At 38.2% G+C, this 18,805-nt stretch overlaps 1 protein-coding gene across 7 annotated transcripts in view; it reads left to right on the top strand.

Moving 5' to 3' along the window:
- The window catches only part of LOC121441175 (ribosomal protein S6 kinase alpha-3), a 120,596-nt gene that overhangs the window by 78,720 nt on the left and 23,071 nt on the right, over nucleotides 1–18,805 (top strand). For all 7 annotated transcript variants that reach the window (XM_041642298.1, XM_041642300.1, XM_041642297.1 and 4 more), the window contains 7 exons: nucleotides 781–851; nucleotides 6,867–6,955; nucleotides 7,137–7,201; nucleotides 7,505–7,607; nucleotides 9,674–9,798; nucleotides 12,236–12,361; nucleotides 15,865–15,954. In XM_041642298.1, the coding sequence (XP_041498232.1) occupies nucleotides 781–851; nucleotides 6,867–6,955; nucleotides 7,137–7,201; nucleotides 7,505–7,607; nucleotides 9,674–9,798; nucleotides 12,236–12,361; nucleotides 15,865–15,954 (669 nt within the window). The remainder of the gene's footprint in view (nucleotides 1–780; nucleotides 852–6,866; nucleotides 6,956–7,136; nucleotides 7,202–7,504; nucleotides 7,608–9,673; nucleotides 9,799–12,235; nucleotides 12,362–15,864; nucleotides 15,955–18,805) is intronic.

Below are 18,805 nucleotides of genomic sequence, written 5' to 3'. Positions count from 1 at the left end.
AATGCCATTTAAATTTTGGGATCTTAGTCTCTTTGGATGTATACCTTCCTAAGCCTGGATGTAGTGGGGAGGGCCTTGGACTTCCCACAGGGCAGGGTGCCTTGCCCTCTCTTAGGACTGGAAGGGGGTGGGGGAAGGGAGTGGGGGAGAGCAGGAGGGAAGTGGGAGGAGGAGATGAAGTGGGAATTTTGATTGGTATTATTTATAAAGTAATAAAAATGCCATTTAAAACATAATTGATTTCTTTGTTTAAAGGAATTATCAGGTTTTTTTTAAAGATTTGTTTATTATGTATACAGTAATCTCAGTATTCTGTCTGCAGGTATGTCTGCAGCCAGAAGAGGGCACCAGATCTCATTACAGATAGTTGTGAGCCACCATGCGGTTGCTGGGAATTGAACTCAGGACCTTTGGAAGAGCAGGCAATGTTCTTAACCACTGAGCCATCTCTCCAGCCCCATAATTGATTTCTGCAGAATAAAATAGTTTGGTTATTTATATTTTATGAGTTATCAAGAAATTCAGTAGTAAATATAGTAGAAACATAGGTGTTTACTTTAAAAACTATAATGTATTATAGAACAGCTTGCATATTAAATATCACTACAATAGAGTGATTTGATGCAGTTTTAAACAAGAGAAAAGGAGAAAAGGACTTTCTATAGGTAGCAATTTTAGAAGATCTAGTTATAATTAAGAAGAGGAGGGTTTTTACTTTTAACCTTCTGGACTTGAAATTTTATACTTATTGGCTAATACCTCTGTTTTAACTTTTTGTAGTTTGAAATGCTCACTGGTACACTACCTTTCCAAGGAAAAGATCGTAAAGAAACAATGACTATGATTCTTAAGTAAGTATTCCCAAATGAACATGTGTTGGTGAGATTTCAAAATAAATGCTTCAAAATGGAGACAAATCATGTGTGTATGCCTTTCTCTATTTATCCTACTCCTAGGCTTGCATTTATCATTTATGTGTCAGGGTACTCAAGAAATAGTACAAACATATTCAAAATATTATTGTTAACAGTGCAATTTGTATCAGTATCTAGACTGGATTTATGATAATGGTATATATTCATACAGTTGAGTCTTTATTACATTGTTCTTTATTGTATTTTTATCCAACGCTATACAAAATATAAAACAATTATTTTTTGTTCGTATTTTGAGACAAGGTCTCACTATGTAACCAGGCTTGTCGTGAATTCGTGATTCTTCAACCTCAGTATTGAGATTATTGGCATGTACCACCATGCCTGACTAAAACAAGTCTTGACTTAGGAACCATACCAAAGCAGGTCTAGGCCTTTATATGAATATAGTATGCCATATAGCAAAGAAAATGAACATGTCACAATTCCATGCAAGAATTTGTATAAGTCTTACTAGGAAGTTAAATAAATAAAGCTTAGACCCAAAAGAACTGATTCTCTGATTCTATTTATAAAGTTTACAAACTAGCAAAACTAAAGCATATTTTAAGGTCTATATTCAGATGGTAGAAATAGAAACAAAATAAAAAAAATACTATGTTGGGCCGGGCGATGGTGGCGCACGCCTTTAATCCCAGCACTCAGGAGGCAGAGGCAGGCTGATCTCTGCGAGTTCGAGACCAGCCTGGTCTACAGAGCTAGTTCCAGGACAGGCTCCAAAAAAAGCCACAGAGAAACCCTGTCTCGAAAAACCAAAAAAAAAAAAAAATACTATGTTGGATGGAAGTTTCTGGCAATGCTATCTATCATCATTCTTGGCAAGACAGCTATTTATTGAACTGTGTGCTTTGGGTGAGCATTTGTTTGTTTTGATAGGTTTTCTTTGGCATGTTATTCTGAACAATAAAAAGGTTAAAAAATGCATATTATATGAATGAATTTTCACTGAACTCTCACTATCAAACTTCCATTGCCCATCCCCTGATTTCAACTAATGTTCTCTAGTGTTTGAAAAGAAAAGCCAAGCTCTTTCTTTGACCTGGTTTTCCTTTACAGTTACTGTAGCATTAGTTCTTTCATCCTTTCAACACAAAACCTCTTTAAGTGTAGTTTGTGCTTTTTCTTATTATTTCTCAGCTTCTTTTACTCCTTAGCCTATTTGTTCACCCCTAGCACTCTACTAAAACTGATTTTCATTTGGTTTTCTTTTCTTTCTTTTTTCTTTTTTCTTTTCTTTTTTTTTTTTTTTTTTTTTTTTTTTTGGTTTTTCGAGACAGGGTTTCTCTGTAGCTTTTGGTGCCTGTCCCGGAACTAGCTCTGGTAGACCAGGCTGGCCTCGAACTCCCAGAGATCCACCTGCCTCTGCCTCCCAAGTGCTGGGATTAAAGGTGTGCGCCACCACCGCCCGGCTTCATTTGGTTTTCAATGACCTTCTAGTTGCTAAATCATGACAAGTTGTCAGAAAGCTAATCCTATTGTTCATTCGTAAGATTCATTCAACAAGTAATAGAGTTCTTGCTACAATCCTGGTTTTGCAATGTGAAGAATACTGAAAAGACCTTCAGTGTCTCACAGTCCTTCTGTTCTAATGAAGGAAGCATAGCATTAATGCTTAAATAAATATGACAATTTCAGATGTAGGATAATGTCTTACGGTATTCTTACTTTGTTAATGACTAGTATGAAAGAGAGAATGAGAGTTACTCCTTATTTCTCTCTTCTAAAATGTTTGACACTATTGGCACGCACGTGCATGCATACACACACACATACATAAAATCTCTCTTCTTAGTTATTTCATCTGCTTGTCTGAACTTCTCTAACAATGCTCTTTTGGTCTGATTTTGTTTGGATTTTGTTTTTTGGGATTTGTGTGTGTGTGTGTGTGTCTGTGTGTGTTTTGTTTTTATTTTTGCTGTTTTTTTTAGACATAAAGTTGGTATTCCTGGTGTGTTTAGTTGAATGAGGCTGTTCTGATTTGCTAATTTTCAGAGATAACACTTAATGATCAATTGGCATGGCAAATTTTTCCAGGCAAATTGTCATTGATAATTGAATGGATTTAAAACTAGTTCTGTGGTTCTTTTGGTACTTTAGTTATATAACAATTAGTCTACTCCTAGAACTGTGCTAATAACTTAGTAATTTATTCCTCTATCTGTTTTTTTGCTTAAATTCTTGTTTTTGTGATGGGGTTTGATTTGGTTTTATAGTTTTGTGAGTCTCACTATGTAGTCAAGACTGATCTGAAACTTACTGTGAGTATCGTAGACTAACCTCAAGCTTTCACTCATCCTACATCAGCCTCTAAATGACTATAAGACTACAGGTGTGTGCCACCATACTTAGTTGTTTAAACTTGGTGGTTTATTCGATCACTTATACTGCGTGTACTCTATTTCACTGAGTCAGATGACTTACAGTTGTCTCACTTTCATTCCAGCTGAGCCCACATTTCCTAATCTGTTAATAATAATTACCTTTAAAACATCTCCGAAAAACAAACAAACAAACAAACAAAAAAGACGGACTGTGGTGGCACACACCTTTAATCCCAGCACTCAGGAGGCAGAGGTAGGCAGATCTCTGTGAGTTTGAGGCCAGCCTGGTCTACAAGAGCTAGTTCCAGGACAGGCTCCAAAACCACAGAGAAACCCTGTCTCGAAAAACCAAAAAAAAAAAATTCTTTTAAAAAATTTAAAGAGATGATTTCTTCTAGTCTGTCTTTCTTTCCTCGCTTTTTAGCTGGTATTTTCTGAAACAATGAACTTTCCTTGATCAAATCATCAGTGTGATTCAACCAGTTGTAAATTTGGTTTTGTTTTCTTTCTTCTGTTTCCTGATATTAGAATTGAACCTAGGGTCTTGTATATGCTAGCAGGTGCCCTACTACTGAACTCTTGTGCCAACCCATTTTCATTATTTTTAATGTTCAAAATACTTCTTTTCTAACCACCTCTCAAATGATCTTCTCTCACCAGGGTTCTATCTATGATGTATTGTTTTTCTTCGTCTCTTCCCTCTGTGTATTCAGTTCCCTGACTGACTTCAGTCTTTCTTAGAACTAATTTCAACATTTTTTAAAGATTTATTTATTTATTTATTTATTTATTTATTTATTATGTATGCAGTGTTCTGGCGCCAGCAGGCCAGAAGAGGGCACTAGATCCAGATCTCACTATAGATGGTTGGGAGCCACCAGGTGGTTGCTGGGAATTGAACTCAGGACCTCTGGTAGAGCAGGCAGCACTCTTAACTACTGAGCCATCTCACCAGCCCTAATTTCAACATTTTTTACCTTCAAAGTATTCTTATGTCAGTATACCTGGCACCAGACCTGTACTCACACTGACTCACGCAAATGATTTTATAGTAAGCATGACTTCACATCTTTAAACTAAATCCCTGTTTGATGTTAGTCTCCTATCCTTATACCCCTAATAAACATTTCCATGTCTCCTAATTTCCAACTCAGAAATATGTCTTCTTGGCCTGGAGGGATGGCTCAGCCGTTAAAGGCTAGGCTCAACCAAAAATATAAGAGTTCGGTTCCCAGCACCCACGGCTGTCCCTCCAGGTATTTTAAAAGAAGAAAAAGAAAAGAAAAGAAATATGTCTTCTTCCTTCTTTCATATCCAGGTATTCTGATTTTATCTTAGAACTATTTCATTGTTCTAGCCCTTCTTCTGTAATGCATTGCTCACAGTGTTCAAGCAATGAGACAGTCTCTCCCACAATGTTGGGCCACACTCCAAGTATAATGCCTACCATCTCTTTCCATTCTAGATTGTTCTCTGCTACCCTTGGAGTTATCTTGAAAATAAGTCTGGCCATGCTAGACCACTGTTCCAAGATTTCTGCTACACCCTAGTTACTGAAATACAACAGCACTTTTCCAGTTTTTCTCAAAAGAGGCCTAATACTATAACAAATAGTTACCTTCTCAAAAGGGGATCCTGGGAGATAAATATTTAGAAAATAATGATTTATTTACTCTACATTTCTTAGCCTTTTATATGTAATATATTTTATGTCTTTAACATGAAGGATGTAATAAATCACAATCCACAAACTCACTGGATCATAGAACTCTATTGTCACCAACTATCTAGGAGGATAATATTATTTAGTAACATTTTGGGTAACACTAACCTAGTAACTTCAAACTAAATTCAACCTTTAAATTCATTTGAAGGGGGACTAGAGAAATGGCTCATCTGACTAGTCGCACTAGTTTTTGCAGAGGACCCATATCTGATCCCTAATATTCACATGGCAGTGCACAAGCATTTGTAACTCTAGTTCAGGGGATCCAATGCCCTCTTCTGCCCTCCTTGGGCACTACATGCACATGGTGCAGACACACATGCAGGCAAAACATTCACACATAAAATTTTTTAAAATTAAGGGCTTAGAGAGATGGCTCAGAGATTAAGAGCACTGGCTGCTCTTTCAGAGGTCCTGAGTTCAATTCCCACAACCACATGGTGGCTCACAACCATCACTAATGAGATCTGGTGCCCTCTTATAGCATGCAGGCGTACATGCAGGTAGAACATTGTATACATAATAAATAAATAAAATCAAAACATTTTAATTAAAAAACATTATTAAAAGGTCCTTCACCATGTCCTGTAATAAATTGGTTATACACTACTATTCTCTTAGCATTCTTTGCAAATCCTTTCTGTCTTTTGGTTAATTGGTTGGTTTGTGGGTTTAGGTTTGGTTTTGTAAGAGTGGATTACACTCTATAACCAGACTGATGATCCTCCTGCCTTAGTATGCCTATTGCTTTGACTACAGGTGTACACCACCATTCCCAGGTTGGGATTTGTCACTTAATGTACTGTGGTTATCTACATTATCTATATTAATCTTCCATACACTGAAAGGGGGTACTATTTTTAGCTTTGTAGCCAGGAATTACTGTGCTGGCTGTTTTCTCCAGCTCTGTTTTTTATTGTCATACTTACAGGATCTTTGGTTTCTTTAGGGTAGGGGGAAAGAAAACAATTCTATACTGTTGTTGAAACAGACCATAAAATCATCCAGCCTTGTGGTTTTCAGATCTCCAATGTTTCATAAATTCCTTCCCCATCAGTTTTCCTTCACTAGAGGACTGTTAAAGAAATTGAAACAGCCGGGCGGTGGTGGCGCACGCCTTTAATCCCAGCACTTGGGAGGCAGAGGCAGGCGGATCTCTGTGAGTTCGAGACCAGCCTGGTCTACAAGAGCTAGTTCCAGGACAGGCTCCAAAACCACAGAGAAACCCTGTCTCGAAAAACCAAAAAAAAAAAAAAAAAAGAAATTGAAACATAGGAAAGTAGCATATTAAGCACATATTTTCTTTGTAGTATTAGCTTTTCTAAAGTCCATTTGGAAAAGGATTCTAGGGCTATGGTTTGAAAACCATTGATGTAGGATGCAACAGGCATTTGCTAACAGGCAGAAGAGTAATAGCCATAGCTAAAGCTCAGATGACCTTATTCTAGTAGTATTGATTTTTCTTAATTATGTTATTCAAAAACCTGTATGTGTATATTTGTAGCAGCTTTATTTATAATCATCCAAACTGAACACAATTTAGGTATCGTTCAGAAGGTAAATAGATAACTAGTACATCCATGTAGGAAATTATTCATGCACATGAGAGCATTGTGTAAAACTAAAACTACACAAACACTTAAGTGCAAATAAAGCTGGAGCCATCTGAATGATAGTAGATTATCTCAGAGTCAGTACCCCAGTTGTATATTGCATTATAATTCTATAAGATATTGCCATTGTAGGAATTGCAGAATGATACAGAAATCACTGTTACTTCTCATAACTTAGTATGAATCTATACATATTTCAAAATAAAAAGTTTAATGTTTGAAGATGAAATGCCTCCAAAAGTTAAATGTTGTTACATGGGTTTATATTTAGAGCCAAACTTGGGATGCCACAGTTTCTGAGTCCTGAAGCCCAGAGTCTTTTACGAATGCTTTTCAAACGGAATCCTGCAAACAGATTAGGTAATGACATTGAATTACTTAGTTTCCTTCATGAGTTTGTGTGGGTTTTTTCAGGGGAAGGTGGATATTTATTTTTTGTAATGGGGTTATTATATATTCATAAGTAGTCAAAGCAAAAAGTGTGAATGATTGTGCATGTTTGTCCTCAAACTAAAACTACTAAGCAGTCAATTTCTGATAGGTGCTGGACCAGATGGAGTTGAAGAAATTAAAAGACATTCATTTTTCTCAACAATAGACTGGAATGTAAGTACAGGCTGAAGACACACTCGAGGGACTTTTCATGGGAGCATTTCCAAGGTTATAGGTTCTCAACTACTTTAAATAAAAAAAGAAAAATTTGAACTATTTTTAAAAATTAACCCATGAGGGGGTGGCACACACCTTTAATCCCAGCACTTGGGAGGCAGAGGCAGACGGATCTCCTGTGAGTTCAGGCCAGCCTGTTCTGCAGAGCTAGTTCAAGGACAACCAGGACTACACAGAGAGAAACCCTGTCTTGAAAAAAAAAAAGCCAACCCGTGTCTAAATCTTCCTTGTTTCCAACAGAAACTGTATAGAAGAGAAATTCACCCACCTTTTAAGCCTGCAACTGGCAGGCCTGAAGATACATTTTACTTTGATCCTGAGTTTACTGCAAAAACTCCCAAAGGTAAAGAGAAAACATGAGAACTCAAATATAAGGCAGTGGGTATTTGTTTCTGGTTCAATCAGAAAATCTTTTCCTTGAATCTCCTTGATTTGCTGTATATCAACCTTGCATTTCCCCCCACCCCAGCCAATAAAAATGTGGAGCCATTGGTAGATCATGATGTAGGACTGTGATGTCTAGTATGATAAGTCATGTGTTGCTGATAGATTTAATTATAATTTAGTTTTTTAATCATAAGTAGACACATTTCAAAAACTCTGTAACTGTATGTGGTTACTTACAATATTGGACAGCACAGATCAAGAAAATTTCCCTTGTTTTAATAAAATGAATGGGATGACTTTAATTTCAAATACCATTAGCCCAATAATTCATTGATTTATTATGCTCTTCAAACAACATTAACTCTTTTCTAGGCTCTGAGAGTAGATTAGTGTTGTTTGTTTTTGCTCTTTTGAGGGACCTGCCACCCAACTCCCAAATAAATCGCACATAGAGGCTTATTCTTAGTTATGAATGCCCAGTCTTTGCTTGACTTATTTCTAGCAGTTTTTCTTTTTTTATTGAAAAAATTTCCGCCTCCTCCCCACCTCCCATTTTTCCCCTCTCCCCACTCCTCTCCCCACTCCCCCCACTCTTCTCCCCCTCCCTCTCCAGTCCAAAGAACAGTCAGGATTCCCTGCCCTGTGGGAAGTCCAGGTCCTCCCCCCTCCATCCAAGTCTAGGAAGGTGAGCATCCAAACAGGCTAGGCCTCCCACAAAGCCAGTACATGCAGTAGGATCAAAACCCTGTGCCATTGTCCTTGGCTTCTCAGTCAGCCCTCCTAGAGAGTCCAGTTTGATCACATGCTCCATCAGTCCCAGTCCAGCTGGCCTTGGTGAGCTCCTAATAGATCAGCCCCACTGTCTCAGTGGGTGGGTCTCCCCTCGCGGTCCTGACTTCCTTGCTCATGTTCTCCCTCCTTCTGCTCAATTGGACCTTGGGAGCTCAGTCCAGTGCTCCAGTGTGGGTCTCTGTCTCTATCTCCATCCATCGCCAGATGAAGGTTCTATGGTGATATGCAAGATATTCATCAGTATGACTATAGGATAGGGCCATTTCAGGCTCCCTCTCCTCAGCTGCCCAAGGAACTAGCAGTTTTTCTTTTTTTTTTCAATATTTATTCATTTATTATGTATACAATATCCTTTGTGCGTGTATGCCTGAAGGCCAGAAGAGGGCACCAGACCCCATTACAGATGGTTGTGAGCCAGCATGTGGTTGCTGGGAATTGAACTCAGGACCTTTGGAAGAGCAGGCAATGCTCTTAACCGCTGAGCCATGTCTCCAGCCCTCTAGCAGTTTTTCTTAACTTAAATTAACCTGTCTACCTTTTGCCCCTGGAATTTTTCCTTTTCTTACTTCTGTCTATCTTCCTTCTTACTCTGTGGCTGGCTGGGTTGCTGGCCCCTTGCATCCTCCTCTCCTCCTCTTGCTCCGTCTCTTTCCTCACAGATTTCTCCTGTTTATCCTCTCTGCCTGCCAGCCCTACATGTCCTTTTTCCTGCCTTGCTATTAGCTGTTCAGCTCTTTATTAGCCCATCAAGTGTTTTACACAGGCAAAGTATCACAGCTTCACAGGGTTAAACAAATGCTGCATAAACAAAAGTAACATACCTTAAAATAATATTCCCCAACAGATTAGTAGGCTGATGGTTGCAATAGGTAATCGGGACAGATCTAATACACTGCCTCACTGAGGTATTCTAGACAGCAAGAGGTACCTAGGTGTGTGTGTATATGTACACATACCGGTAACTAACAACTCTAGCGTAAGAGAGAAAGCTCAAAACGTCAACTGTTTGTCCCTTAAATATTTTTCCAAAGACTCAGGCTGAACAGGGGTGGCACATGTCTTTAATCCCAGTACTTGGAAGGCAGAGACAGGTAGCTCTCTGTGAGTTCAAGGCCAGCCTGGTCTACAGCATAAGTTCCAGTACAGGCTCCAAAGCTACAGAGAGATCCTATCTTGAAATATAAAATTATTTTCCAAAGATTCTTCTTAGTAATTCCTCATTCTTTTTAGATTCGCCTGGCATTCCGCCTAGTGCTAATGCACATCAGCTTTTTCGGGGGTTTAGTTTTGTTGCTATTACCTCAGATGATGAAAGCCAAGCCATGCAGACAGTTGGTGTGCATTCAATTGTTCAGGTAAGTGGTGTCTCAATAACTCAGAATTTGATATGTTACGATATCTTTTAGTATGTGAATAATAAGATTAGATATTATGTGCTGACTTTAATGAACCCCTTAACATATTTTAAATCATTTATATCAGAGAAATTTCTTTTATATATCATTGCAAAGGATGCATGAACCTATATGTGATTTGAAAGTGAAATTCTAAGAGAACTAAGATAAACATCACTATTTTGTTGCCCCCTCTTCTATATTTCAAAATATTTATTAGGCCTAGTATATTTCATCCCTTGCCTCTGTCAGGTCAGCTATAATAGACTGAGGTCTATAAACCCATGATGCCTGCTTAACACACATTATAAAAAGTAAGAAAACAAACATCTGAGGTTTTGTCAACTATCCTTACAGTTACTCTTACAGCACTGCCATTGTTGCAAAAAAGCAGCCATGGTGCCACTTGTATTTGGGTAATCCTAACATTCAGGAGGCTACAGCACGAGGATCAGTTTCAGTTGATAGGGGCTGCAGAGTTAAATCCGGGCCAGTCTTGGCTGCTTAGTAACATCAAGTAAAAACATTATAAAACTATCAAAAAATACAACTATAGACAGTTTATGTGCAAATGTGCTATGCTGGATGCCAGTAAAACTTAAATAAATACAAGCAGTAAATAAACTCAAGGCAGGAACCCTGAGGCAAGACTGAAGCAGAATCCAAGGAAGGACACAGCTTTCTGGCTTGCACAGTCTGCTTTCTTATACAACTCAGGACTACCCACTCAGGAATGGCATTGCCCAAAATGGGCTGTGCCCTCCCACATCAAGCATTAATCAAGAAAATCTCCCCCAAACATACCCACAGACCAATCTAATGGAGGCATTTTCTCAGTTGAAGTTTTGTCTATTCTGATAACTCTAGTTTGTGTCAAGTTAACAAAAAATTATCTAGCATAGTACCCTTACTCCTTTATATGATTGATTATCAGATTTGGGGCAAACAAGTAGGTAAAAGACTTCAGAACCTAGTTTCTAAATGCATGTGTGTGGGAATGAGTGTTAGCAACAGAAAACTAAACTGGTAAATATTGTGAAAGGAATATAAACTATGAGATTCCCTTCTTTTTGTCATAGTATTGTAGGAAGATAATTTTAGTTTATCCTGTGTGATCATTATTCATTGTGTACATATTGAGATAATATACATCATAATTGTGGTTACTGTTTTGAAAACTAAAAATACTTTGAAAATTTTTAATTCATCTTTTAAATTATAGGTTTTAATTAGCCTTTTGAAAAAATAATATTTTTTTAGGAAAAATTAAATTGTTTTTAGGATATCATCAATGTTTGAATTTGTTGAATTTGCTCAGTGAATAAGTTGCTGTTTTAAATTGTTTTTGTTTTATATTGCCTGTGGTGGGGTTTGGTGTTGGGCTGGGAATTTAACCCAAATCCTCAAGCAATGACAGTCTGTCTTATCTCAAATCCTCAAGCAATGATAGACAGTCTATCTTATCTCTGAGTCACACCCTCAGCCCTACTCTGAAGTGTTTGTGAGCTTTCTTATGTAACAGAGGTCTCAAACTTCCATCCATTTTTAAAGATACTCTAAATGCATATAGTTGTTTGAGGAGGGAAAGAGCCCAGGGGCTAGAAATATGAAAACAACTTCCCATTCTTCCAGAGGACTTAAGTTTAAGTCCCATTGTCCACATTAGGAAATTCACAACAATGTATCTGCAGCAACAAGGAATCCAATACCTTCTTCTGGCCTCTAGCGCCCCCGAAACATGTAACATACAGATACACATGCATAAATTATACACACACACACATAAGCACAAGCTCAAGCCCTACAAAATCATAGAGAAAGAAGTAGACAGAAAGCTCCACCCCTAGCCAAGAACCTATTTGCAACTCATACCTGCTGGAAAAAGGAAAGTTTGTATTTTTCAATAGAGTAAAACTGAGTATGTCAACTACACTCTAGGACAGGCTTTATGCTCCAGAGTAGTTGTCCAACACAAATCAGATTCCATGGAAGGGTGGAGGTGTGTGTTCCTGATTTTTTGTATTGTGTTCTTTGGCTTATGTTTTAAGACAGAGAAAGAACATGAAATGATATGGGGTCTGGCAGAAGTTTGGGGAGAGGAAAGACTATGATCAAAATATATTGTATGATAGTCTCCAAAAACAAAAGAGGCTAAAATCGAAGATAAGAGTATAGATGAACTATCAATTATTTCTGTTTTTATGTTCTACATATTAATTTCTCTTATTAATATAAGTACCTTCAAAGGGTCTATTTCACATACTATAAATAACATTTTTATTAATATTTGTATTAGTAATAATATCAGCAATACATGCTTAGTAAAATATTCCTTGATTATAAAAATGCATTAAAGACATTACGGAGCTCTCTTATCAACCTTTGATTTTGTTTGTAGCAATTACACAGGAACAGTATTCAATTTACTGATGGATATGAAGTGAAAGAAGATATTGGTGTTGGCTCATACTCCGTTTGTAAGAGGTGTATACATAAAGCCACAAACATGGAGTTTGCAGTGAAGGTAAATATTTTTAGATTTAAAATGCAGCTCTTAGAATTCTTAATCATACGTGTCAGTGTGAGTTAAAAATTACACTCTTCAACCCAGGTGCGTGCACCTGACTATAATCTAACCACCCAGGCGACTGAGGCAGGAGAATCATGAGTTAGAAGTTAACCTAGCCAGTATGAAAAGACCCTCCCTAAAATAAAATACATTCTTCTCTTTTGTAATAAAATAAATTGAAGATAAATTTAAATTTTAGGGTTAGTGATCTTCAAAGATTTTTATTTTATTTTTATTTATTTATTTATTTTTAGGTTGTTCACAACAGGGTTTTTCTTTGTATCTTTGGCTGTTCTGGAACTCGCTTTGTAGACCAGGCTGGCCTCGAACTCACAGAGATCCGCCCACCTCTGCCTCCTGAGTCCTGGGATTAAAGGTGTGTACCACCACCCACACAAAAATTGGGTTTTTTTGTTGTTTGTTTTTGTTTTTTTGATTTATTGTTTTTGTTTTTTGAGACAGGATTTCTCTGTAGCTTTGGAGCTCGTCCTGGAACTCACTCTGTAGTCAGGTTGGCCTTGAACTCACAGAGATCTGCCTCTCTCTGCTTTCGGAGTGCTGGGATTAAAGGCTCGCACCACCACTGCACTGCCTGGCTGTGTGATCTTCAGAGATCTTAACCTGGAATCATGGAATCCCATTCTGCTGAAATCAACAAGATGGAGATAGCTCTGTAGTCAGATTAGAGAAGCACCAGTTTCTACCTCATGATTTTTAATAGGGCTCCTATACTAGGAATAGCTCCTACTTTATGATCAGAGTATCAGGGAATTACTGAAAACTATGTGCAAATTTTGTATTATGTCTGGTGAAAATACTCATACCTTTCTTTATATCTAAAATGAATCTTTGAACCATTAAAAGAATAAGAACCGGGGCTGGAGAGATGGCTCAGAGGTTAAGAGCACTGATTGCTCTTCCAGAGGTCCTGAGTTCAGTTCCCAGCAACCACATGGTGGCTCACAACCATCTATAATGAGATCTGGTGCCCTCTTCTAGCATACAAACATACATTGCAGGAATGTTGTATACATAATAAATAAATAAATCTTTAAAAAAAAAAAAAAATAAAAGAATAAGAACCATTATCATTTCTCATCATTAGTAATTTTAATTTCATATGATATTTTAAGACAAAAGTATCCAGGCCAAAATCTGAGCATCTAGTTTTGTGATAAAGTTTGAATTTTAAACCTTTAGCTATGAATGAACAAGCATATTCAAATTCTGCCTTTTATGATAGTCATCGATCCTTTTCCACTTAAAGTAATTCCTAAAGTTTCACAGTAGTTAATAAGTATGAAGAGTTCCTGTTTAGTTAGGGAAAGAGTAACAAATTATTATTACTATGTAAAACTGGATATGATTACTTTAAAGAGGCATGAATGCCCATGAAACTTTCTATCAAATACAATGAGGAAACTTAGAAATGCATTTCACATGCTATTCTGCTGTATACTGTTCTTATTGAAGTCTAAAGTGAATGGAAATTTCAGATTGCTAACATTCAAGAGAAAAAGGGAATGGTATACTTGATAGGCAGTTTAGGAATGTGTCTTACCTCCATAAACACATCAAACATGTCCTGAGGGCCTATTTTAGAACGATTGCCGGCACTGTGAGGCCAGCCTGAGCTACAGGGTTACTTTGAGGCTGATCAGGACTACAAAATAAGAATCTGTCTTAAAAACATATAAAAACTGATGAAAATTGAACATAAAGACCACAAAATTTGTTTCAGACTACTCTTTGAATGAATTGAAAGCCAAAATTGAGCCAAGTTCCTGTCATTTCAGTATTTGGGAGCAGAGGCAAGAAAAATCAGGGGGATGTCACCCTCGCTGAATAGTGAGTTTGAGGCCAGTCTAGCGTCCATGAGACCCTGACTCATAAAACAAAGCCCAGATTGTAAATGAGACAGAGACAGAGACCCACATTGGAGCACCGGACAGAAATCTCAAGGTCCAAATCAGGAGCAGAAGGAGAGGGAGCACGAGCAAGGAACTCAGGACCGAGAGGGGTGCACCCACACACTGAGACAATGGGGATGTTCTATCGGGAACTCACCAAGGCCAGCTGGCCTGGGTCTGAAAAAGCATGGGATAAAACCGGACTCGCTAAACATAGCAGACAATGAGGACTGCTGAGAACTCAAGAACAATGGCAGTGGGTTTTTGATTCTACTGCACGTACTGGCTTTGGGGGAGCCTAGGCAGTTTGGATGCCCAACTTACTAGACCTGGATAGAGGTGGGCGGCCCTTGGGCTTCCCACAGGTCAGGGAACCCTGATTGCCTTCGAGCTGATGAGGGAGGGGGACTTGATCGGGGGAGGGGGAGGGAAATGGGAGGCGGTAGCGGGGAGGAGGCAGAAATCCTTAATAAATAAATAAATTAAAAATAAATATAGCACTTAGGGCTGGAGAGATAGTTTAGGAGTTAAGAGGCCAGACTTCCCTTGCATTGGACCTGGGTTTGTTTCCCAGTACCCACATAAGTAGTTCACTGTAGTGTATAATTCCAGTTCCAGGAGATCCAACACCCACTTCTGATCTCCGAGGGCTCGTACACATACGTGGTAGACATACATGAAATAAAATCATTTTTTATAAGAAAGATAGCACTTGCTGCTCTTCCAGCAGACCTAGGTTTGAGTCCTAGAACCCACATGGGAGTTCACAATCATCTGTAACTCCAATTCTAGAGACTCCAACACCCTTTCTGGCCTCAGTGGTCACCAGACATATATGTGGTACACAGATAGATATACATATGTAGGCAAACACCTATTCACATATTCTTTTAAAATGTGTGTGCATAGTACTTGAACATACTAAAACATTCAGAAAAAAATTAAGCAACTGACATAAAAGAGTTAAAAGGCTATGTTAATATTTTAAAGAGCTTTATTATTAACATACTTTTAATCCCAGCACTCAGGAGGCAGAGACAGGTGGATCTACGAATTCAAGGTAGGTCCTGGACAGACAGGGCTATACTGAGAAACCTTATCTTGGAAAAAAAAAGCAAATTCCATTCAGTAAGCAGATGCTAATGACGGGATTGCAGACTCATGCATCTGTAAATTATCTGTATTGGTAGGAGATTAGAAGTTCAATTCTCAAATGTTTGAGAAATAAATTCAAGGGTAGAAAAAAGTGATATGGTAACTTTATTTTTGATAATTTTTCTTGATACTTTTGAGTTTTCAGTAAGTCCCAAATTTACTACAAACTTGCCTTGTAGTGACCTAGTAGGAATGTGTCAAATGGTTAGCCTTATTGGCCATCTATATAAAGACTAGTTTTCTAATGAAACAATCTGGCTAAGTAGTTAATTACTACTGACTGGTAAATGGCTTATATGTACAGTGTTTACATGTGATGATACCTAAGGTCTATAACTATAAACATTGAAGGTTGATGCTCATAAAATTTCATTTAAAATGTCTGCCTTTTAGATAATTGATAAAAGCAAGAGAGACCCAACAGAAGAGATTGAAATTCTTCTTCGCTATGGACAGCATCCAAACATCATCACTCTAAAGGATGTAAGTAGATTCTTTAACAAAGATCACTTGAAGCAGTTGTCAAACTCATATTTGGGATATTTTTCAAATACTATGTGGTAGACAAAGCTTACTTCAGAGTGGTCAGCTTAGAAAGTAAATTTGAGTGGATGAAAGAGGAAATTATTATCTTAAGCAAAGTCTCCGAGACTTTGAATGACAAATACTGCATAGTTCTCATATGAGGATCCCAGAGTGTGTGTGTGTGTGTGTGTGTGTGTGTGTGTGTGTGTGTGTGTGTGTGTGTGTGTGTGTATACAAGTGGGGGTATATATAGGTCATGAAACTAGAAAGGTGACCATAAGAGGTTAGATAAAGATATCTTAAGGGAGATTTGAAAAGGGGACATGAAATCATAAGAGGAGACTTGTAGGGGAAGAGGGGCAGGGGATTGGAAGGGAACATACTGGAGGAAGAGGACTGGTTTAAAACAAAACTGTATTTATGAAAATTCATTAATGAAACCCATTACCTTTTATATTAACGTAAAAAATAAAATATAAAAAGTAGATTTGAAAAAAATACTGATTGCTAGAGAGACAGCAGTTAAGAGCACTTGTTGCATTCCCACAGGACCTAAGTCCAATTCCCAGCACCCACATCAGGTGGCTTACAACCAACCACCCGTGATTCCAGCTTCAGGAAATCTGATGATTCTGGCTTACTTAGGCACTAACAGTCACATTCATGTGCAAATATACACATACTTAAAAATAAATCTTAAAAATTAATAATAAAGGCGTGCGCCACCACCGGAGGCAGAGGCAGGCGGATCTCTGTGAGTTCAAGACCAGCCTGGTTTACAAGAGCTAGTTCCAGGACAGGCTCCAAAGCCACAGAGAAACCCTGTCTCGAAAAACCAAAAAAAAAAAAAAAATTAATAATAAAACTTTTAAAATATGTAATTAATTTTCTGCTTTTGCTTTAAAAAAAAATTGCTGGGCAGTGGTGGTGCACGCCTTTGATCCCAGCACTTGGGAGGCAGAGGCAGGCAGTATCTCTGTGAGTTCAAGGCCAGCCTGGTCTATAAGAGTTAGTTCTAGGACAGCTAGGACTGTTACACAGAGAAATCCTGTCTCAAAAAAAAACCCAAAATGAATAAATAATGTACTTTAACATTAGTGCTTATAGCATGTGAATTCGAGCATGTAACTCTCAATATTCAAGATTGATTAGTCTTTTTGAAGACTCCTTTTTTTTTGGTTTTTTGAGACAGGAACTAGCTCTTGTAGACCAGGCTGGCCTCAAACTCAGAGATTGGCCTGTCTCTGCCTCCCAAGTGCTGGGATTAAAGGCGTGCACCACCACCTCCCAGCCTTGAAGGCTCTTTAAACTGTCCTCCCACCTGCCTTCCTCTGTAGCAGTTTTTTTTTTCTTTGCGTTTTTCATGACAGGGTTTCTCTGTGGCTTTGGAGCCTGTCCTGGAACTAGCTTTTGTAGACCAGGCTAGCCTCAAACTCACAGAGATCACCTGTCTCTGCCTCCTGAGTGCTAGGATTAAAGGTGTGCGTTACTACTGCCCAGCACTCTTTAGCAGTTTTTTTTAATATTTATTTATTTATTTATTATGTATACAATATTCTGTCCGTGTGTATGTCTGCAGGCTAGAAGAGGGCACCAGACCCCATTACAGATGGTTGTGAGCCACCATGTGGTTGCTGGGAATTGAACTCAGGACCTTTCGTAGAGCAGGCAGTGCTCTTAACCTCTGAGCCATCTCTCCAGCCCCCTCTTTAGCAGTTTTTAATATTTGTTTACACACCCTATGTTCTGGCCATGCTTTATTTGGGATGTAGACGTTTTAGAGCATGCATGCCTCATTTTCTACTAGTGCTCTTTGAATGTGTAGATCCTGAAGTAGGAATATCATTTCCTTTATTTACCTAGTTGACTGCCACAACTAAGACTTTGCTACAAGCTGCTTCCTCCCAGGAAGCCTTTCATGCCCATTACCACCACCAGGACAAATGAGGTATTCTTTACTTGGGATATCCAGATAACTCTTTCTCCTGTGGCTTTTATTATAGCTGAATATTGACAAAAGTATCCACTTCCCAAGTAATTAGTCAGCTCTCTCTTGCTGCTAGTGCACACATAGACTCAAAGGCTATCTCTCTAGATGTTGGCAAAACTCTTATTTTCTCAGAATAATTTGTCTTACATAACGAATGTTGACTAAGCCAGGTGGAGGTAGAGGCAGGCAGATCTCTGTGAGTTCAAGGCCAGCCTGGTCTACAAAAGCTAGTTCCAGGACAGGCTCCAAAGCTACAGAGAAACCTTGTCTTAAGAAACCAAAAAAAAATGTTAACTAAGTCATATTAAATGTGAAACTATTCACTGTAAATGACTCTTTAACATAATCTCCAGAACTGTATTGGTTTTGTAGACAGAAGTTTTTGCCCCACCCAGTCCCACAGCCATTCAGTCCCAAATAAACACAGAGGCTTATATTAATTATAAACCTATTGCTCAGGCTTATTACTAGCTAGCATTTATAACTTAAATTTACCCATAATTCTTGTCTTTGTTTAGCCACGTGGCTTGGTACCTTTTCTCAATAAAGCATTCTCATCTTGCTTTCTCTGTGTCTCTGCCTTTCCTCTTCCCAGAATTCTCCTTGTCTGGTAGCCCTGCCTATACTTCCTGCTGGCTACTGGCCAATCAGAGTTTTATTAAACCAATATGAGTGACAAATCTTTACAGTGTACAGAAGCATTCTCCCACAGCAGGTTTTTCACAAATTTTTCTTCAATATGCATTTTTTATTTCTTTTAATATAGTCACTCATCTTTAGTATGTTTAAGAGTAATTTAGAGACATGCATAGAGCTTCA

Source organism: Microtus oregoni, unplaced genomic scaffold, assembly GCF_018167655.1.
Source record: "Microtus oregoni isolate MIOR12 unplaced genomic scaffold, Mior012 000074F_000, whole genome shotgun sequence".
NCBI classification, from domain to species: Eukaryota; Metazoa; Chordata; class Mammalia; order Rodentia; family Cricetidae; genus Microtus; species Microtus oregoni.
This window is presented reverse-complemented; position numbering and strand designations above follow the sequence as displayed.